This window comes from Adelges cooleyi, unplaced genomic scaffold (assembly GCF_023614345.1).
Source record: "Adelges cooleyi isolate 19-005CV unplaced genomic scaffold, UGA_ACOO_1.1 ACOO_flye_CR_arks_rails_tigmint_CR_PRNA_21, whole genome shotgun sequence".
NCBI classification, from domain to species: Eukaryota; Metazoa; Arthropoda; class Insecta; order Hemiptera; family Adelgidae; genus Adelges; species Adelges cooleyi.
In genome coordinates this window covers 11,989,777-12,012,627 of record NW_026095871.1, presented here as the reverse complement: position 1 = coordinate 12,012,627, position 22,851 = coordinate 11,989,777, and the positions used below count along the sequence as shown (strand labels likewise).

Here is a 22,851-nt window from a genome sequence, read left to right as displayed (position 1 = left end):
CATCTGCTTTACCGCTCGCATTATTGCTGTTCGTATTTCCCAAACTTGTTAATAGTCGTCACTTTACACCTAACTCCTAAGTACTCGCGTGTTTCAAAAAAGTATTTAGCAAGCTATTGTATTTTCATTTCAATTATATTATAATATACTTGTTTTTTTTTGTTGATTTCTATTCGTATTATAAATTGTAGTTTTTTAAATTATGGTAAGTAACATTTTAAAATTGAATTTCATTATTATTTTTAACCTTAATTTTTGTTGGATTCATTTTCACTATAATTATATAATTAATCGTTTTTATTCATTATGTTTAGTCCTTCTGACAATATCTAATGTTTTTTATTAATTCGGTGCATATTGTAAATTATTTGTTTTTTATACTTTTTAATTTGATATACATGTGACACTTGAATCTTGATGAATTTTTTAGGCATTGGATTTAAAAGAAAAAGGTAATGCCGCGTTGTCAGCGGGCGATTATTTATCGGCAGTTGAACACTACACTAAAGCTATAGATCTCGATCCCAAAAACCACGTACTTTACAGTAACAGATCGGCTGCTTATGCCAAACAAGGAAATTATCAAAAGGCTTTAGAGGACGCTGAAACAACTGTATCTATTAAACCAGACTGGCCTAAAGTAAATAACACTTATTTAAAACTTATTTCAATTATTATCTATAATTACCTAGTTTATTTACAAACCTACTTTTTCAAGGGTTATTCAAGAAAAGGAACAGCGTTGGCATTTTTGAGACGTAATGACGAAGCCACAAAGGCGTACGAAGATGGTCTTAAATATGATCCTAATAACCAACAATTACTAGATGGCTTGAAAGAAGTCCGGCAACAAGCACAACCTTCGTTCGGAGGATCAAACAACATGTTTCCACCCGAAGCATTCTTGAAATTAGCTCAGGATCCGAGGACGAGGGATTTAATCAACGATAAACAATTTATGAGCTTACTAATGGAATGTCAAAGTGATCCTCAAAAATTACTGTAAGTAGTCGACGCGAGTTAAGTTTTAACTTAGTATTTTTTTAATTTAACGCTTAAAATAATTTGCGTTATGCTAATTTTTGTAGGACAAGTATGCAAGACCCGAGAATGTCGGCTGCATTAAGTGTTATGATGGGAATAAATTTGTCGGCAGACGATGACAAAATGGAAACTGAACCATCTCCTCCACCAAAACCAAAAAGGGAGCCAACACCTCCACCACCTGAAAAATCCGAAGACGACAGTTTAACAGAAGAACAAAAAGAGGTATTGTGTTGTTGTTAATTTGCTGATTGATGTAATTGTGTTTACAATTTATATATTGTTTATAATTTTACAGGCCAAGAAAGAAAAAGATCTTGGTAATGAGGATTACAAAAAGAAAAATTTTGCAGAAGCTTTAGCTCATTACAACAAAGCCATCGAATTGGAACCGACCAATATGACATTTTATAACAATGTTGCGGGTATTGTATTTATTAAAAAATATTAAAAATAGAGTTTGTATTAATCTTTTTAAAATTTGTGTAGCCGTGTATTTTGAACAGAAAGAGTATAAAAAGTGTATAGAACAGTGTGAAAAAGCGGTCGAGGTCGGTCGTGAAAATAGAGCGGATTTCAAATTGATCGCAAAAGCTTTCTCAAGAATTGGAAATGCTTATAAAAAATTAGAAGTAAGAATTTTTGAATAATCCATCATAAAAATGTTGCAAACAAATTTGTATTAAAATGTTTATTTTCAGGATTACAAAAGCGCTAAAACATATTTTGAAAAATCAATGTCTGAACACAGAACTCCGGAAGTGAAAAATATAATATCTGAGTTGGAAAAAAAAATTAAAGAAGAGGAAAGAAAAGCGTATGTTGATCCGGTTAAAGCTGAAGAAGCTAAGGAAAAAGGAAACGATTTATTCAATAAAGGTATTTATTAATTATTTTATTTTTATTTTTATGTTTGCTCTTATTCATCTTGTACAATTTTAATAATTAGGTCAATTCGCGGAGGCTATGAAAGCATATTCTGAAGCTATTATGAGAAATCCCGATGAGCCAAAGTACTATAGTAATCGAGCCGCCTGCTATACGAAATTAGCAGCATTTGATCTCGGCCTTAAAGACTGTGAAAAATGTGTTGAACTTGATCCTAAATTTGGTATGTACATTTTTTTTTTGCATTATTTGTAACCGTGATTGTATTAACTAAAAATGTTATATATGATTTTTAGTGAAAGGATGGATTAGGAAGGGTAAAATTTTGCAGGGTATGAAACAATCATCCAGAGCTTTGACAGCCTATCAAAAAGCTCTTGAAATCGACTCTTCCAATGCTGTAAGTCATTAATGTTTTATAAATATTTGAATTCCTTAATTATGTTTACTGATGTGACAAACTCAGTAGCGTAGTCGTAAGGGTTCACCCTATGTTTACCCTTACGACTACAGAACTGAAGAAAATGTACAACTCCGAACCAAACTAAAAATAAATCCCATGTGTGTGTTAGTTGAAATTTATCAGTTGAAATTTTTTTTTTCTTTGTAATGGTTTAGTTTTGTTGGGTTCTATCACTGGATAGCCTCCCTCCTAATACAGCATCATCGTTTTTATTTTTTTTTCTCTGTATATATAACAATGTAACAATTTGCTCATTATGCCTTGCAGCATAGAATGTAAATATTTTTCTATAAAAAAAAAAAAAAAAAGGTTCAGTTTAGTGTGTGGCATGTCAATAATATTTTGTAAAATATTTGCAGGAAGCCTTGGAAGGATACAGATCATGTTCGATAGCTGCGAATTCAGATCCCGAAGAAATGCGAAAACGTGCTATGGCCGATCCCGAGGTACAAGACATTATTAGAGATCCTGCGATGCGACTCATACTTGAACAAATGCAAAACGACCCTAAAGCCTTAAGCGAGTGAGTAAAAGTATTTTTTTTTTTATAAGAATGAATTTCCAAATTTGAAATGTTTCGTTGCTAATAATGTGTTGTATGATGTTTTTTTTCAGTCACTTGAAAAATCCAGAGATTGCCAGTAAAATTCAAAAACTGATTGAATCTGGACTCATTGCCATTCGTTAAAAGTTGAAGTTTTTAAACAACATCCTTGTACAAACTTTGAGAGTTTATTGCTCCACTTGCGATGCTTTTTTCTAAATTATAAATATATTTTTTTTTTTGCAATGTCTAGAATTTAATTTTTATGATATTTAGGTGTATGTACCGTATAATTTAATACAAATTAAAAACTATACAACTTATATATTATATAAAAAAAAAAGAATAAAGGCATTTTTTTTATGTATTTACTATTTATTTAGTTTTATAACATTTTTATTTATTTTTTTTATTTTTGATGTTTTTTGATCATTTACATATTATAGTAATTAAAGCAATATGCATATTGTTATAAATTTGCTTACCAATACATTTGTAAAGAAATATAATGGCGTAGATTATTGGTGGTGATTATCGGTAGTTATAGCAAATACATAGTGTGTAATTTTTAAAACGGCACCACTGAGTATTTGTTAAAGATTGGCAATATTTGTAAATGGGTGTGATGTTCTTTTTTCTTATTTTGTGTTTCATAAGGGAAACATACTGCTGATATCTAGGATGATAAACTCGAATATCTGATACTTAAAAATGTTTTTGAAACCTCCATTAATAATCAGTTAGACATAACATTTGAGTGCAGTTTAAGCCTTTTAAGTCAATAACATTAGTGACACCATCAAAATACTGGTAAACGTTATACCCATTAAATATGGAAAATGTGTCATCAATTACTGAAATTTTATTATGTACAACGATAGGACACAGTATTTCTAAATTGGTACCTGTACAATATATTTGTTGAGGGTTTCTAAGTAAATAAAATTTGATTGCGTGTTGTGCAATTTGTACAATAAACTAGGAAGTATTCGTAAAATGCTAATATTAAATTAATAATAGCCGTAACTGAAATAAAAACCGAAATGTTACTTTGTAAGATTTGTGAAAATGTATAAATAATATTTTATAGTGTTAGAAAATTAAATATCAAAAATGTACAATTATCAAATAAAACAACAAACTGACTAGTAGTGTTTTCTCACATCTAATGCAAGCAGTTTTATTATATACTTGAGTGGTATAATAATAATATGTTGTATAGAAAATAACTATGATTATATAAATGTGTTCAGATAAAGCACAATAAAAATAAATAAATATATCATCTATACAAACAAAAATTGTATTCATTATATTATTATAATGTATAAAATTGTAACGGTTATAAATATTATATAGGTAATAATGTGGTGGTAATGTGACAACGGAGAATACTAAAAGGTATCGTCAAAACTAGTCTGGCCACCAGCCACAATATCCGTTTTTTCTCTTTTTTGTTATTGCTTGAGAACTTCATCCTTAACTTATCCGGAAAAACGTTCAGAGCACCAGTCGTCGCCACAGGTAAACAATTTTATCTCGTCTACTCTCCCCACATTACACATTAACTCATATATATTGTATAATATATAAATATACTTTTCTAGTCAGTCTTAGCACGTGTTTAAATCCACATAAGAAAAAAAAACCGGTGTGATACATTAATTTGTTTACGTTAGTTTGAACTTCGATGCTTAAACTTATAGTAATCATATAATAATAACTGCGTTAGGCTTGGAAACATACACATTAAAAAAAAAAAATAATAGTTTTGTTTTTTAGTACAATATAATATTTTCTTATTTTTAACAATAATTATAAACGAATCGAGTTTTCGCCACAACACTCGTCTGACATTGCGTATTTTTAACTAAAGCAATATTTTTATGCTGTCCATTCAGTCTTACATTTGATTAAACGTTTCTTTTCGTTAGCGGAAATTAATTTCTTAAATTAAATTTTGATTGGATTTGGTTTTTCTGAAAAATTAAAAAACAATAACAATTTCAATAGACATAATGTGTGGTGTAATAGCAAAATAAAACATTTGTATCTAGACTATTGTTGTGAAAACATAACATGTACAACTTGGTGGCACGATAGACTATGACCTAAGTATAAAACAATAATCGTGAGCGAAAGTCGGCTAGAGGGTAAAATTTCTCCTCTCTGACATTATTTACAGCGGAGACAAGACGTGTATCATTTTGACCTTTCCCTTCGCCCTTATAAAAACTTTGAACAATAGACGTCTCAAGTATTAACTAATTAATAAAGCATTTTTGAACAACACGAATGTACTTACTAATCCTACAAGCGATTTTTTGTTCGTTCTCACTTGTTGCTGCCTTTCTTTAGTTTTTCTTTTACTCTCCAAAAGCCTGTAACGATTTTTGAAAGTAACGCGTTAAATACAAATACCTATTGATTTTCTTATTGGTTTACCGCCTAAGCAGGATTAAGAGAGTGGTTATTACTTTTCTTTTACGATGCGCTGTTGTTCCATGTTCCAAAAGTCCTTAAAGTCCGTACAGAACGGCAGCCAAAGGGGGAAGAAATCTTTTGGCGCCACTTCAGTAAGACTTTTGCTATCCTTCGGGTGGAATTGATAGAACCGCATTAGTTTTATGAAACTGTATTTATAATACATGTAAACATAAATAGTATGCGTTAACATGACATTGCATTACTCTCAAAATCATAAAAAGACACTTACAGTTTTTTGCTTTCCTCTAAATTTTCTCGTTCGTTGTCTAATTGTGTGCGCGCTAAAAAACAAAACAAACATCATAAATCATACATTACAATCATGCTATACTTTGAGTATTCAATCGTGTTTATCCCCATTGCTTAATCTGACGACGGTATAGCTGAGTACCATGAAAAAATATATCGAATAAATCACCTACAGAAAGAGAAAAATATATAATAGACTACTAACCCGTGGCAATGAACGATTCCATTTTGGATTTAAACGGTTCCAAACTGTCTTCCGCCGATGACATTATCACCTTATCAGCTTTTTTCTTACAACCTAAACCGAAAGCGATTTCCAGATTATTGTCGCGGATTTCGATAAAAAATAATTGACCATAAGAAAAAGTATTTTACCAGCGAAACTCACCTACTAGTTTAATTATTAAGTCTTTCAAACCCTGTTCCAAATCGTCAAAAGTTACGTGTGCTGCTCGATCCACATCGCTGGGCTCGGGCACAGGCAGTGTTTCTTTCATTGGCTCGTTGCATTCAGATATGTACGTTCGTACGATGAAATGTAGCAGAGTCATAGAGTTGTCTGAAATCAAACAAACCGTTGGTCGAAAACATTCACACGCGTACAAAATGTACATGAGCTATCATCGAATGGGAAATCATTTTATAGCTGACTTAGCTGCGGTACCTTTGCTTTTAACGTCTCTCAGCTTCGGCAAGATTTCCAAACCAAACCCGTCCGCTTGACCGCGTTGTCTGTTGCCGCCGTTCATGTAATTTCCCAGAGCCAAAATAATGGCCAACACTTTTTTCAAACCCTCCGATGTCATCAAGAACTGCGACAAACAACAGCGACGGTTTACAAAACCAATGGAAAAAAAATGCAAGGGCTTGTTAAATCCCCCTACTAGATGCACTCACCCCCGATGTTGCTTTCATGTTGTTCAATTTACTGGCAATGCTGTTCAGAGCGTCGTTGAAGTCAGACTGGAATATCAGACAGGCGACGCGCTCTCCAAAGTGTGGGATTTCGCTGAGTTCATGCAGGAACTGTTCGGGCTTATCGAGTGGTTGGTCCGGATGAGCAGACACGTGTTCTTTGATCAAACTTAGCTCTTCTTCTGTCGCCGCCTAAACAACAGCACAATATAGTTATTCAATTGCAGGCCAAAACCTATCGTCGTCTTGTTACACACATACCACTTCGTAGATTTGTTGGAGCACTTCAACGCTTACTACCGACGTATCGAAATTGTAAAGAGCTAAAAATTGAGCGGATTTACATCAAGTGACAATCATATGAAAATACCGTATTTTATAAATATACATACCGTTTTCGATTTCAGAGAAATCCAAATGTAAACTTTGGGCGAGTATTCCCACGTTTCGAGACCTTTTGGTGTCCAAAATTTGTTTGAATTCCTATTACAGTCAAGTAGTATACAATATTCATCATCACGAACGTGCCTTTAATGATTTTTGAGCCAGCTTACCTCAGTTTTCTTTTTTTGCAACACTTTTTTCTTAGACACTTTCGGTTCGACTGCTTGACGTGAGAATAGCTGTGAAAATTCGTTTATATTTGGAATCGGCGCCTCTTCCAAATCACTCCACAACGGTTTCAGACTGTAATCACACGTTACACAATAATTGACATAATAATCTTGAACCAAATTATAGTAATCACTGATCCAAGGCGGTTATAGTACTTTCAATAAACGTTAAAATTTAGCGTACCAATCGGGTGAATCGGGTGAACTAGGTGTGCGAATTTCAGCAATGGGCTCTTTCACTATCACTCTCGTCCAATACAGCGGTCTCATTGGAACTGGCGGATTTATGGGTTTTTTCCGCAGCACTGTTTAATGAAAATAAGTTTAACTCGAAATTTTTAAAATCGTCACAAGTATATTATATCGCCCAGTTCGTCTTGGTCCTCGATTCCCACTTAACAAGCTTCAAACTGCTATTATACACATTGGTTTTTCTCGATTTCAAGCTGAGGGCCAAGACGAACCGGACAAGATAAATTCGAGGATACTCACAGTCGCGTTGTGCGTTCCAACCACCGACCGGTGGTGCGGGAAACGGCGTTGGTCCATTTAGAGGCGGCGGAGGTGGTGGCGGACCGTTTGCTCCGGAGTTAACTTTACCATTGAGAGATGGTGGAGGAGGAGGAGGAGGAATAGACGTGTTTAGACCCGGAGGCGGTGGAGGCGGTGGAGGTATATTAGCACCACAAGAAGGCGGAGGAGGAGGTGGTGGTGGAATATTAACACCGCTTGAAAATGGGGGAGGAGGAGGAGGTGGCGGTGGTGGTGGAGGAATATTAGTGTCACAAGACGACAGTGGTAGAGGTGGTGGTGGAGGTGGAGGAGGGATATTATCAACACACGATTGGGGAGGAGGTGGGGAGGTGGTGGTGGAGGAGGAATGTTGTCTTCGGGTGGCGGCGGAGGCGGAGGTGGAGGTGGAGGTGGGGGCGAAGGAGCGATTTCCGAAATAGGAAGTGGTGGCGCTGGCGGTATCATAGGTTTGTCAGGAGACGAAGGGTTAATACTGGCTACAGGAACGACTGTTGAAGACGAGGACAACGAGAGACTGTCGTCGGTCCTTAGAAGCGACGAGGTTGGTTGTACCTTGACTTTGGATTGCACGGGACAATTGGTGTTTTCTGAACGTGGCCCGGCATCGTTCGACGGCGACTCCGGCCAATCGCAGGTCGGGGTTTTGTTCAGAGAATCGTTTTTGGCCACTTCCGAAAAGCTGTGAGACAAGTCCTCGTTGTGCACAATGGTATTCGTGTCACTGGTGTCGAGGTTCGGCGACATGCCGGGGAAAACGATTTTCTTTAAGGTGAAACCCACCGGCGTTGCCGGCAGAGATGCAGCAGCACCGGCCGGCGTGTAGTACACAGAAACTTCATTGGCGCTAGGACTAGACGGCGGAGACGTTTTCGAGGAATGGTTTCTGGGCGTCGACAAGGGTGACGTTCGTTTGGTCGGCGAATGCACGCCGTTTTGTTTCTTTGCCAGTGGTTTGTCGTCGGCCGAGTTCCCGTTGGTTTGCTTCACCGGAATCTGCGACTGTTCCAAAGACAAGCACGAGAACTTGTCGGCCAGCGAAGTCAGAGATTTCTTCCGCCTTAGTGGCAGACTTGTCTGTACCGGGGTGGAGACCGGCGAGAAGTCGGATATGTTTTCAATACCCGGCATGTTTTCTTTGTGCGGCGATCCGACGCAGTTTTTTTGCGGCGTCTGTAAGACAATAAAAAAATTATTATTTCTTTGTACACGGGCGAGACAATAAAATAACGGCAACTCAAAATTTAATTCCGAAGAGATACGACGATAGGTAGGTACCTGTTTGGAGACGGTTTTGTTTTGAATTTCTTGTAGCTCCTCGGGCTTCGCGTAGGTTTTCTGCGGTTGAACGCCATTGCCGTTTTCGTCACCTGAAATATTATTGCATCGTTAATTTTTTCCCAAACGGATGTTTACTTAAATCGTGTCGTGTACCTGTATTTTTATCTGTTAGCCATGTTTGTTGACCGATACGGCCAGGTGATTGCGCGGGCGAGTTGATCAGCTCAGAACGGGCCCAGTAGTACATGAGGTCTGACTGAGTAAAGCACAAGAAAAAAATTAATTAGCTGTACAATGCCAGGCGTTAGTCATGCATCGATTAGCAAGTGTGCAAGACACTTTCAAATAGGATTACACGTAGTTATAATATTAAATTACGATTATTATGAATTATGATAATATGATCTCTTACTGTTGTCACATCACAATAGAGTATAGGTTATTTTAGTAACTCATAAATTATCTCTGTAGATTGTCATCATAAGATGTTAAAATATCAATGAATTCACTACGCCTACCGTATGTGACACATACGCATATTTTACTAATTTCACTGTACGTCCATTTTTTAAGTAATGTAATTAATTTTTAACTCAACACTTGGAAAGACATGTTTAGTTAGGAAAGGATCTATAATCTATATTTACATAATAATTTGTTCAAACTCCACTTTTTCCGTTAGGCGTTTTTGGAATTTTGGAAGGTGCATTTTTAAACTAAGAATAAAGTTCATTAATGAACGGAATTTCCCAAAGAGTAAAATATTCAGAATTTATCAACTTAAATAGCATCAATTGATAAATAATGTTGGTTATGTGAAAACGTTCTAACGACAAGTAATTATTTGAAAAAAATTAAAGCTTTCAATTAGGTTTTAGCTATAACTAAAAGTCATTACGTATTTTAGTTACTTAATTTGAACAACATTTTTATACAACTTTAGTAAAATTCTATATCGATTTAGACAACTATAAATGTCATAAATATTATTCCCTGAATATTTTAAAAATTGATGGATTCAACCTTTTCTAATCTAAAGACTTGTCAACATATAGGTTATGTTTTTTCTACTTATTCTTGGTATTTTGCTCCTAGGTTTAAGAAATTTGTTCATCACTTAAAATGATAGTTGTGGAATGTGAAATCATCGTGTGTCTTATGGGTAGCGAGTCTACCCACCCGGCATTCAGCAAATATCTTATCTGTAATCGAAACTGCCAACCATATCAGATAACTGTCTTGATTTTTAAATAATATTATTACGGATGATACTTGTTTCCGGCCAAGATTATTTAGATTTTAAAACACACAAAAAAAACAGGGATATTAGTGAATACTGAATAGCACAATACTGACTGTAAGCGATATTTAATCTGCATGGATGGCGTTATGTAGGCGTGGACCATCTGGTGAATGTATATAGTGGATAAGCATGTTGTTCAGTCATAAGAAACCTCAACTAAACCACACTATATACTTTTAATTATAGTTTTTTTTTTTAATTCAAGTAAAAGTAACGATTTTCTAATGTGAAATGTATGTTTGCAAATACTACTTTATAGTATGCGTGCATAACTTAAAATCAGAATATGTAGGTGTGTTTTTGACCAAGTATATAGGTATTTATCGTCTACACGGTATGCGAGTATTATTCACTGTACTACATTCGAGACACGATGGCCCACAAAATTGCATAAAACTAAAACTCAGTTGCTTTATAGTACTAAAGATACAATTTACGAATTACAAAATATTTAAATGTTTAGTAAAGGTAAAAACTCTTGTTTCCTAGTACCTATACATAGCTCAAGTCAATGCGAACAGAAAAAAATGTTGCCCCTATCTATATATATTTTTAGTTTCAACGCTCTTTTCTTTTGGTCGGGCAGAGTAGGGGCAGAATGACCTCTGTTTAGCATCGAACCTTCTGTCATCTATCAAAAACAAGTTAAACGCCTTATCCCCTGCGCTATACAAGCCGATGCTTAATTATTATCATCGATGCGGGCTGATGTTTTATGTTAGGCGTTAAACAAATAGGGAATTTATTTTTTTTATAGAATAATTAATTGAATAATCTAAAAAGCTAATTTCACCGTTGGATCACTAATAAGTTAGCGTTAACAAATATACGAAATGATTTATGATCGTGGACCAATAATTGATTTGTTTTTGATTAGTTTGGTTTAATTACTTTTTCAAATCACTTTTTAAACCTTTTTAACTTGTGCCTAATTGTTGGGTAATAACATAATATTACTGACTACTCACTCTAAACAGCTCGCCGACTACCGCATTTTTGTCCCGTATCTGTTTGATTACACCCGCCGTTAAGAGATCCGTACAGATTTGAGGGATCAGCGCACGGGCGTCTCTGCGAAGATCTTCTGTCCCGAAAGACGACACCAACCAGTTGACCAACACTTGGCCTGTAAAAAAAATAAATAAAAAACGTTGTTTTACATTAACTTTGTTTTTTAATTTCCAACGCTAGTCCGTTCAAATGATCAAAATATAACGTACAAGTGTATTGCAACAAACCGGGCCTCTAGAGTTTCCTAGCGGCCAGCAGGAACTGATTGGAAAAAAATTGAAAACAACATCGTTTGATGATCTCAAACGAATATGTTAATGATAATCCAAGGACGGCCGGCGGCGAATGCCACGACGGTCGTTCAAAACTCGACTATTTTAATAACCAGATAGTCGCAGTGTCAAATTAACCGCCTAAACGGTTTCTGGTGAAACCAAAAGTGATCTGCGTCGTTTTCTAACGTTTTGACCACAAGCCATTTGGCGCGAATACGATTTTAAAAAAACGCGGAAAAAACGAAATAATTGCATAGTTATTAATAGTAATGCGGAAGTTGATAATATTATAATTAGACGAATACACAACAGCTCAGGCGGGTAACCGCAATGGGATTACCTCGGTTAAAATAAAAAACGGTAATGTTTATTATTGTCTTCGTCTCATTTGCTCCGTGATTGCACTATACAAGTGTGTACAGCGCAACAAATTATTTAGATTTTGAAACCAAATCTATAAAACCGTATAAAAAGCGAATTTTCAAATACGGATTTCTAACAAAAATAAAAGGACGTTTTAGAAAATTTCTCGTTAACATAATTTATGCGAGGTCTAGGGCCGAAAAATATCTATAATAATATAAATTATTAAATTTAATAAATAGTTTACTTGTGAATGGTTAATACAACTGAGACGCCATTAATAAAACATTATAACGATATTCATAGAGTTTATCCATATTTAGAGTTGACGGCCCTGCGTTCGTTTTTGTACCGTACAACAAACAGTTGTGTGTTTTATGCGTGCACACAATTTTATTATAAACCAACAATATGTTAAATGGAAAGTTCCGTTAGTAGATACACGTGACTACACGGATTCCAGGTCGACTTTCAAAAGCACATAATCAATTCCACTATGTTGCTATGACCAGTGGCGCACACAGAATTTTTTTTTTTTTTTTGAGGGGAGACTTATGGTAAAATTGTTTTGCCCCTATCCCCTGCATAGTGGTGGATTTAAAAGGTTCTCCCTTAACAACCCCCATACAAATTCCGAAAACATATGTTGACCACCAAGGTCCATCCAAGAGGCCTTGGTATTATATCATTCATCATTCATAAGGAATTATGTCATTATGTTATACATGTTTAAATCTGTGTAGTAAAAATGTACAGCAGGCATGAGAAATTACTTCTCCTCCCCCCGCTCTCATGCACGCCTCTGGATATGAGCGGTTAGAGTTTTGTATTGATAAAAAATAAAATTTATGAGTTTTGGATCGAAACACTTTATTGCCTATTGATCGATGCTGCATGCAACTATTAGAAATGCGGTCAACGCACTGCGCCTTACAATCGGTGTGACCCCAGGTTTTTTGCCATTTTATAATATGTTACAACACAACAGAGCAGCGTTGTATAATAATTATTATTAAGCCTGTCAATAGCTGTTAAAATGGGTTCACCGAATGTATTGTAGGAAAAAAAAAGCTTTTATTTTTTTATTTCATTCCGGAGTCGATCGTGTCTTTAAGACATTATAATATCAAAATGATAATACGTTTCTCACGCAAGTTCAGCCACATTATTATTATTATTTTTTTTTTTTGCCCGCGCCAAACAATGCGGCGGTGGTCTTATACATTTTTCAGTTGGACACTTTTGTTTTGTTTATTGCACTTAAACATTGATGAATAGATCTAGCCCGTGGTGGTCACGTAGTCATTGACACGGCGTGTATCGATCGATCGAATGGAGTAGGTAGTAGGTAGGTAGGTAGGTAGATATATTACACCAAAGGTCGTCGGAGAATAAACTGTGAAGTCTTAATCATAACATTGACAATACAAATAATGAACGGATTGTCTTATGGAACATAATATTATCATTATTTCATAATGCCGTCCGGCCAAATGAGTTTTGATTGTTTTAAAATTACACGCTGCCGTCCGCGCCAGTGTTTTTCTTCTAGGGAGATAATCGCATGTATTATCCACCGCGTACCCGCCGTTTCCACGGTGCCAGTCTAAAATGTGACTGGTGAAAATGAAAAAAAAAAAAAAAAAAAAAACGCAAATAAGAGCGACAGGCGCCACGGTGTAGCCATCCGTGCACTTTTCACACCTGTCAGACGTGTCTATCGATTACACACTTCAAGCCAAACGAACACTCTTACATACAACGATGATGGACGGACAAGAAAAGAAAAAGAAAAAAAAAACCTACGACCGCCGCCGAATCCTCGAGTCATAGGTATTCTTTTCCGTCTACTCGGTCGTCGTTAATGCCCACATATTATTATTATTATATGTACGTGGATATTATATACCTATATTATAACCCGAGCCGGAGATAATCCTCACGTGTTTGTGTATACTGTGTAGGTATAATATTGCTCGTAATCCGCACTTAAAAATTTGGTTTTAAACGGCAGTTTTGTTGAATTGAATCATTATATCATATTTATATGTATACAATTACAGAATAATATACTCGAACACTCGAGATGTACACCGTAATAGGATTATGAAAACGAGTGAATTATAACACTAATGATATTATTTAAATAGCGACGCGGCTTTATTAAATATATATATATATATAACGCGTTATTGTGCAACTTAGGTTAGGCAACGCGGTATAAAAAAAAAAAACAAAAATCGAGACTACAGTATACCCAGTAGTATTGCGGTACATAAATTCGGATTAAAAATAATAATAATAAAAAATTAAAATGTTGTCGATTATGTATTTTTTTTAATGCGGAGTTTTTTTTAAAATTTTATTATTCGCCGTTTAACGGAAGCCGATCTGTCCATTTACGATTAAGTGTGTCAATGCACGAGTATGGGAACATGTTTCTGTAGAAGGTCGTGATACCTATAGAGTTCCCTTGTAACCATTAAAGACGGTGACACCTACACTTTAGAAAAGGCAAAAGGCAACAATATACACATAAATATGTATATTCCATACCAAACGGAACTATGCCAACAACAATACAGCTACTCCGTGGACATTTTATTCAAATTTATTGCGAATACGTGAAATGTTACCCTATTTTGCGCATTCGTACAACTAGCACAGCTAGTGGAATGTTCAGCGTTCTTAAATACCGATTCGCTGTGTTGTTCACAAGTAAATACCATACTTGCATAACCCAATTTTTCTTTGGTTTAAGACCTTTTCACGCCGTTGACGTTTTTAATTATCATCTTCGATCATGTTGAATGTAAATACATCATTTGATGAGTACCGACAGTTCAACCGTCAAAAAGATGGGCTATAATAAATATTTATACTTTTTACAAGTCATAGTTTTAATTTTTAATCTCAGCCTTACCGATGGTACGCAGGGAACATTAGGCAAAAGTCAGAAATATGAAAAACAAAAAAATAAAATGTTTGCCGAATCATATGTTTACACACGTCAAGACATCAAGACCGTTACGCAAGATGTCAACTACTTATATGACACTGTTGTTGTTGAACTGATTTCATTAGAGATAAGATTGAAGTTCAAATATTAACTTGGTGTCATTTTAAAATGTATTTAGGTACTATATAAAATGCAATACATTTTTACCAAATCTGTTTTTTTATTTATTGTGTTAATGTTTCTTGACTTACGTTGTTGAGTTCTAAAAGTATGAGAAGTTAGTATTTTTTTTCAATAAAATATAGTTTTTGACGTATCTGTGGACGTTAATTTGGTAAATTCTCACAAACAATTAGTAATTAGAAGTTTGGCAGTTTTTTTTAATTTTTAAATACGTAATAACATTATATTGCCAAATGGCTAAATATTGCTTATGAATAATTGTATGTTAAAAAAAAAAACAAAATCACAGATATGCATAAAATAAGTGCACAAAAGCAATCATATTAAGTAAGGACACGTTAAATAGCAAATATACAAAATATAAAAAATAATTATATATATATTTTATTTTACTTGGAACGTGCTCAGCCCTATTGCGAAATCTCAACTGCGCAAAAACTTATTATTTTTTTTTTTATAACAAGAACACATATTATTGTCACAACTCAAAAACAAAACAAACACAGTGACATACCGCGACTGAAAACCGAGTCGTGTTCGCGGGCTAGCGTTCAAACCGACACTGATTGCCTGACGTCGGGATATCAAGTGCATAGGAAGGTAGGTCTTTGCGGCGGAAATCATTGGGCCAGCAATAATAAGATACAGTACAAACATAACCGTTCTGAGCCTACGCAAAGCCGATAAATCAATGACGCCGAGTCAGCCACCACATGGCGTCTCTCCCATTCCAGAAGGTTTTTACTTTTTTTTGCATCGCTCTATTGCAGCAATGTCAGCTATAATAGTCAGCTGCTGACGAACCGGTCGACCGGATTTCATAACGTCACAACGTGCCCGTCATCTGTTTTCGGGGGCACAACGTGTGCAGCTTGTCCGGTGCACAACAAGTCCGAACACACGCATAACGACCGAACGAATGCATTGAATCGACACTATTATTATTATCATCGATTAATAACGATACTGGAATGAAAAACATCAAATCATTACACGCGCATCCCGTATAATGATTTATCGAAAACCACGATTTACTTTTGTCCGTTGAGCTAACAAGTAACAAACGGCGGTTGAATTTAATATTACGGCCATGTCATTCCGCGTAGAATCACCGGACACCGGATAGCCGGCACGGTCAAATGGACCGATAACGGGTTACGGGTTGTTCAATTGAAATTATCCTCAGTGACGTAGTGGAAACATTTTAAACTCAGAGACAAAGCATTAAAAAAAAATCCATCCTAATTCTAGCTACTAATTCACAGGATTAATATCGTTAGACTGAGGGCAATAGCGAAAAGTCAACTCCCACGCCGCTCAACACGGTTCGTGATTGTATAGACTCTAGTGAAATTTCTTAATACAATCATGGCATGCCCATGGGCGATGGTAGCCGGAGATACCCAAGCAACTTTAAATTCCATTCTAAATGTGTTTCTGGTAACGCAATCCGAGTTCCATCACTTTGAGACGCTATGGATAACTACCCGGTTCCCAGAGAAGTAATAAAGACGAGAACCGAAGTAAATTTGATATTGTTTTTATCTATGAATCTTGTGTTTTGAGGCATTCAACCTACTTAAGAACATGTAACAGGCAGTGTAGGGCGTGGATTGTAGGAAACGCGAAGCTCCTACTGTTTATCTGTCCAAGACAAAACGATCTGATTTCGATTGATGGCAATCACTTTTTAAATAGATATTTCGTGTTGCTAGCTTGACCGGGTTTGGTCTTCGAAATTCCCCGGGTCTATTATGCATCGCAGTTGCATATAAATCGGATGACATATTTTCTCCAGGAGGTCTTGGGGACGTTCCATGGCTTCGGGTGTAGCGGCTAGGACTGTGGCACGTAGATCAGGCTGTAAAGGCACGATTATTTTTTTACAACACTATAATCGGGTCGTGATCCACCGATGGAATATACATAAACAACAGACAACAACCGATGACGGACATGTCACGCGCGTGCTGTGGCGATTGGCAACGGCAGATAAGCCAATTTGACGGACAGGCGACGAAGAGCGGCAACACAAGCCGAAGCTAAGGCGTGCTATGCCCCCACGGGCAGCTATACTTTGTCTCGAAGCAAGAATGAGAAACGCACACGATAGAAGTGAAGATGACATTTGACACGAACGGGGCACCTTCCACATTGGCGATCACGTTTCCATAGCGAATAAGAAGAGCACATATTATTATAATGTATTCATAAAGCGAACGAGTCTATTATTCGTGATCCTTAACGAACACGAGCTTATTGTAATGTTTTAGGTTTATCGGTTCTGTCATGTGGTGCCAGACATAATATAATATGTGAGCTGTTTAATGTTGAACACAACAATATTGTTATCTGACACATATAACGCCGCCCCTCGATTATCGAAAAACACAGCTGTATAAGTGCAACAAAGCGAATTGTATAATATCAAGTTAATTGTTATCGCCATCGTTAATCATGCGGTATTATGTTTTGAACTTTAAAAAAAAAAAGAACCATACAAAAAAGTTTTTAAAAAACCGAATACGGTATCATTTTAAAGTTCAACAAAGAGCATCTAAGTGCATATTGCCTATTATGTGGGAACGTTGGGTGAAAAATAATAGGGATAGTTTTGCACACTTTGGTACTACTATAGAAAATTAGTCATCACTTCAAAGTCATTACGGGCGGATTGTTCACAGGCCATTACGGTAAGAAATGTAGAAAATAATAACAATAAAAATATAATAGACAAAAATAATACGATACGGCCGTATAAAATGTATAGTGTATCAAAACAAAATAGTCAAACCGAATGGAGGTTATTGTTTTCCCACAGTTATTACTTATTCGATAGTCTATACTAAAATACGAGACGGCGCGGCGATCGCTGTTGATCTTTTTTTTTCCTATGTTTTTCAAGGTTGTCGTGTACCTATCTTAATTTTCGGATCCTGGCTACGGCAAAAAAAAAAATAATAAAGAATTATTCGAAACCGGTTCTGGGTTAAATGCAATTCGGTTCTACAATGATATTAAAAGTAACACACACGTTGCATCTTTGGCGGTCCGTCCACCCCTCCCCGTTATATTTAAGTAATAATTATAATATAGATGCATTGAGGCGACTAGAGAGGTTCTTAAAAAACTCTCAAGCTCCCTCGGGATTTGGCTTTGCCCAATTGGTCGCCGACAAGAGCCCGAAGGTTTTTGTAAAGGATTTCAAGGACTTCCCTAGGTCCCGTCTACTAGTTGCGCGTCTTACCTTCGAACTTCTCTTGGTTTTTGAAGTCCAACTTTTCGGGGACATGTTTCGGCCTCACTGGCTTCTGGTACTTGGTTGCCTGGTCCAGCGTGACCTTGGCGACCCTCCTGAGGACGCTCCCGTCCTTGGGACCGTCGCCCAGCTGCGAGGCAGCGCTGCGTCTGACTGAATCCACCTGCACCCGACCTATGAACAAACACACACCTCAACGTTATTAGGGGCGTACTAAATTACACGGGAATTCGTATAACACACGTATCGTAATCATAGAGGTATACTATTTTCTTACGATACGTGTCTATATATAAATATATACTTTATAATACACATTAACTACTGCTTATACCATATCATTTTATACAACACCATCGAAACGTGGCCGAGAGTCGACATTAAAAACAGTTAAACGACTTGCGCGTTGGGCCGGAGCTGAGCGTTTTCGAAAATTATTACTAGTAATTTGTCAAAGTTATAACATTGTTGTAGAAACCTATATTATATTTTATCTATATACCCGTGTAACTATAATATATCTATGAATACTAACTAGCCCACGATTTTCTTTCCATATATATATATATATTGTGCTCCGTATCAATGCGATACAAAACGGTCGATATAAAAAACATAAAAAATGTATTTTTAAATCGGTTGTTGGTTTTGAATTTTTAGATTCCCACGACCCCGATATAGGGCAAACGCGTTAATGGATATGTACTATGCAGGCTGGCTCCGAGCAGTTTAAACCGTCCAATTAATTGAGTGGTAAAATTACTATTACAGGTGTTTTGATTATACAGCGCGGTGTGCCCGTTCATTGTTAAAAATCCATTTGTGTGCACAGAACGGCGCTGTATTCAGTGGCGTAGTTCCTGTGGTCTCACGTTTACCGTGTATTTAATGTGTTCCGACTTCTGTGAAAACTGTCCGGCCGGGTTGAAAAAATAAATAATAATTTACCGGCGGGAAAATTCCATTATGTATAAAATTACCCCGTGTACGCGCTATTTTAGTTAATCGTGGGAGTTTAAGAAATTATCGTATTTAGATCATTTGAATTATTGTCCACAATTTTAATCGAGATTACCACATCCGCAATACAGTGGAGTGATAGTAAGCAAGATAACTAGTTTTTTTCGCTGACTAACTTACAGTTCCTAAAAACGTATAGTTTTCTACATTTTTAGAAAACGATAAGAAAAATTTTGATTTTTGACATTCCGGCGTATCTCAATACCAGTTTTTATTGTGCATTGGACATTTTGACTGGAAGTGTTTACGGTGCACAAGCATAACATATTGTGTTTTCTAAGAATCTCTTTTCGCAGACAATATAATAATATTACATAGTGGATTTCATTAATCGTATAAACCACATAATTGATACAACGGGTATGGTTTCAAACGAGAACCTATGAGTTGTACGACACATTGTCTTTTTTCCAAACATAAAATGATGTCACTCGTTTGAGTTTTAAAATGTTGTTTTTTATGCTATGGGAAATTTAAGAAGCACGGAAAGCAGTAAACATCATGAATGCATTTTGCTTGATGTTGCCGTTTTTAACTGTGTTTAACTCGTTAATGATTGATGATACTCGCATTGGCTATAGAGTTGTTCATTAGACCATGACTTCATTACGAAGCAATAAAAGTAATGATTAACAAGAATGTCCTATGAATCAGAAATAACTTATAAGAAACCATTATACATATGTATGTATAATCGAGGCAATTAATCGCCGTTCCTAGATTAACGTTTACCGCATTCGTACCTCCCGTCTTATCAATAATTTAAATAATAATAGAGTTATGTAATTTTTAATTTGACGAATAACATCCGATATTAAATATATAAATAATAACAATACTATTTTTTTTTAGTATTATATAACAAACTAGACTATTGACTTACATTTTCGAAAGAGATACAAACTATTTGCTATAAATTGCATGAATTGTATTAGGTGTTATATTAGTTAGAAGCAAGGCAATTAATTTCAAGCAGTCTATTATAAGTCAGCCGCAAATTCTGATGAACAACGTTGTTTTTTAATGCTTTAAAAAAACTGTTAAAATTTTCATATCATCAATCATATAGTTTGTGGCTGTGTAAGGTATTGTAAATTAAAAAAGGACCATTAGTGACAGTTAAATTATGAAAAACCAGCGAAAAACTAAAATACATTTGCAGATATTGTAAGTAGTGTATAGACTATAGAAATCCACAAAATGTTAAATACATTCAAAATACAATGTACATAAGTCCATTTGAAGAGTTTATAGGTATTAAATACGATTACTCACGCTCAATTTTATAATCAAATTGAAACTGTCAATTTAAAGTGGAACGGAAGCTAGCGTTTTCGTGTTATGGAAAACCATACATTAATTGTTTTAACACTTAAACGGCTATTTTGTTAAATGCAGTAAGTGTCAGATTTCAAAAATATTTTTATCTAATATAGGTACTGCATATTTGTAGAGCAAATATTGCTAAAGCACTTCAAAAATATGATTATAAGTATTTACTGTTATAGCACAATAGCACAATCAATTATCAAAACGAATCTGTTGATTTTCTGTGGAATTTTTGGTGTTATAAAAATCACTGAAATATCTTGGATAAATTCGCAGAGCAAAATAATATCTCTAAAGTTTTCGAATAGTTATACAATAATTGATGATGATGTAATCATACATAACTATACGAAACTAATCATACATGATAACCATTATCAATTTATTAGAAATACATTTAGATTATCGCGTTGACACACTGACACTCGACCATTGATGCGTAAATTCATATTATGTGTAAGCCAACGTGTACGGTGTACACCTTATTCAACTAGCATTTGCCTTTGACTAACAAAACGATAACTTTGTAAAACCACTATACTGACGTCTTAGTTCTTAGTGCTCGGAAACTCGAGTACGGTTTATCTGAAATCAAGTTACTGCTTACGGGCTACAATAAGTGGTTTATTTAATAGATATTAACAGTTGAATAATAACACAATTATTATTTAAAGGCGACTAGATCAAAGCGATTAGCATTCAGCTGTGAGTGTAGTCCGTTCTGGCCGTTTAACTTTGTTACGAAAATAGTAAATTTGGTGATTTGAAAAAAATTGTTGTAAAACACAAAAAAATAGTGATCAAACCGTGCGAATCCCATTTGCTTATCCACACCGACCGGTTAGATTTCGACGACGGTTGCGTGTGCGACGTTACATAATAACCTTAGGACGTTCTTTGTGTTAATATTGTGAAATATTGTATTTTCATGCTGTTCGCTAAATAATGGCTAATTCAACGAGTTATACGCTCAATATTCTGTACGGTTTATATTAGTGTGGGAAAAAAATGGACGATTCCCATTAAAAAAAAATACATTCGAGTAAGAAAATCATCGAATTTTCCCATTGAACAATATATGAGCGCATTGATCGAATTAGGTTTTTTTTCGGATAACGCGTTTTATTCAAATCGTCAATAGTGAGCGGTTCGTATGCCGACGACGAGCATAACAATATAATATATACCCATAAAATCCCTGAATCGTATCCGTTCCACGCAGTTGACTCTGGAGATGAAAATACAGGTTACAGGTACACGCCATTATGTACAATATGTACGATTATACGCGTACCTCTACAGGTACATTAAGTCTTCTCCATTCATTGTCTCGACCGGCTTGTGTTTCATTGGGACGTGAGAAAAGTGTATTAATAGTATACATATAATTTTTTTTTTGTCTGATCTGTTGTGTTTGTTTTGTAAATAATATAATATGTATAAAATATGATATCAATTTTCGCAGACAACTCTAAGCGATTTCGTTGCGGTCGTCGGTACGCACATAATATTCGGTAAACCACAATATATGCAAAAAAAAAAAAATGTAATATTACTACCTAAGTCCAAAAACGATTATATGCTTTGCGTTAAAAAGGGGGGCGATGGATAATAACCGCTAACCGTGCGGTTTTCTGTTCCCACAAGGTCTCTGATCGTACTCGAGCTGGTCAACTAGAATAATATAAAATATCGAAAAGTAATTTCTATTAGGGAAAATGGATTTGTATTTTTATTGTTACTTTTTATTTATTTACAAACGTTTCACTCCCGAGCCGAAAGATTTTAAATTAATACAACGTCTGGTCTAATTTTACTCTCCGGGTAAAAATAATTGTAGCCGTCTCGGATTTACACATAATGTGTACATAATATATATATATATACACGTGTCATTAGTTTTATTAATTACATACAACCCCGGCGGTGTTATTCCGTTGACCGCTGCAGTATCTACTCAATGACCTATTGGAATTCTAGATTTATTGCTTTCACTGTCTTCGCAGATAGGCAGATACATATTATATTATGTATAAAAATAATTATATTTTTGTTTTACTGTATTGCCTGACAGAGGCGTACAGAGAAATTCAGATGAGACTCGGTTAATTAACATTACGCTTTCGTACTAAA

General features: G+C 35.4%; 2 protein-coding genes across 2 annotated transcripts in view; one reads left to right on the top strand and one right to left on the bottom strand.

Moving 5' to 3' along the window:
- The first annotated feature begins 18 nt into the window (after positions 1-18).
- On the top strand, positions 19-3,313 carry LOC126834570 (stress-induced-phosphoprotein 1). The gene is made up of 11 exons (XM_050566597.1): positions 19-205; positions 431-640; positions 719-1,002; positions 1,089-1,269; positions 1,343-1,469; positions 1,534-1,676; positions 1,746-1,923; positions 1,994-2,155; positions 2,229-2,332; positions 2,755-2,918; positions 3,011-3,313. Exons 1-11 carry the CDS (start codon positions 203-205, stop codon positions 3,081-3,083), a joined length of 1,629 nt encoding a protein of 542 aa, XP_050422554.1. The 5' UTR covers positions 19-202; the 3' UTR covers positions 3,084-3,313.
- A 915-nt stretch (positions 3,314-4,228) lies between these two features.
- Positions 4,229-22,851, bottom strand: part of LOC126834568 (protein cappuccino-like) — a 30,733-nt gene continuing 12,110 nt past the window's right edge. Inside the window, 18 exon segments of the mRNA XM_050566593.1 lie at positions 4,229-4,918; positions 5,245-5,320; positions 5,417-5,572; positions 5,656-5,707; positions 5,881-5,973; positions 6,064-6,234; positions 6,340-6,487; positions 6,573-6,782; positions 6,852-6,913; positions 6,983-7,073; positions 7,145-7,277; positions 7,389-7,509; positions 7,697-8,062; positions 8,065-8,908; positions 9,014-9,105; positions 9,170-9,272; positions 11,288-11,445; positions 18,358-18,543. Of these exon segments, the coding sequence (XP_050422550.1) occupies positions 4,880-4,918; positions 5,245-5,320; positions 5,417-5,572; positions 5,656-5,707; positions 5,881-5,973; positions 6,064-6,234; positions 6,340-6,487; positions 6,573-6,782; positions 6,852-6,913; positions 6,983-7,073; positions 7,145-7,277; positions 7,389-7,509; positions 7,697-8,062; positions 8,065-8,908; positions 9,014-9,105; positions 9,170-9,272; positions 11,288-11,445; positions 18,358-18,543 (3,101 nt within the window). The 3' untranslated portion in view covers positions 4,229-4,879.

Bases quoted from the DNA above. Each gene is read 5' to 3' on its own strand.
- LOC126834570 (XM_050566597.1), top strand. The intron at 1,924-1,993 runs GTATTTATTAAT...TTTAATAATTAG, and splicing joins AAACGATTTATTCAATAAAG to GTCAATTCGCGGAGGCTATG. The intron at 2,333-2,754 runs GTAAGTCATTAA...AAATATTTGCAG, and splicing joins AAATCGACTCTTCCAATGCT to GAAGCCTTGGAAGGATACAG.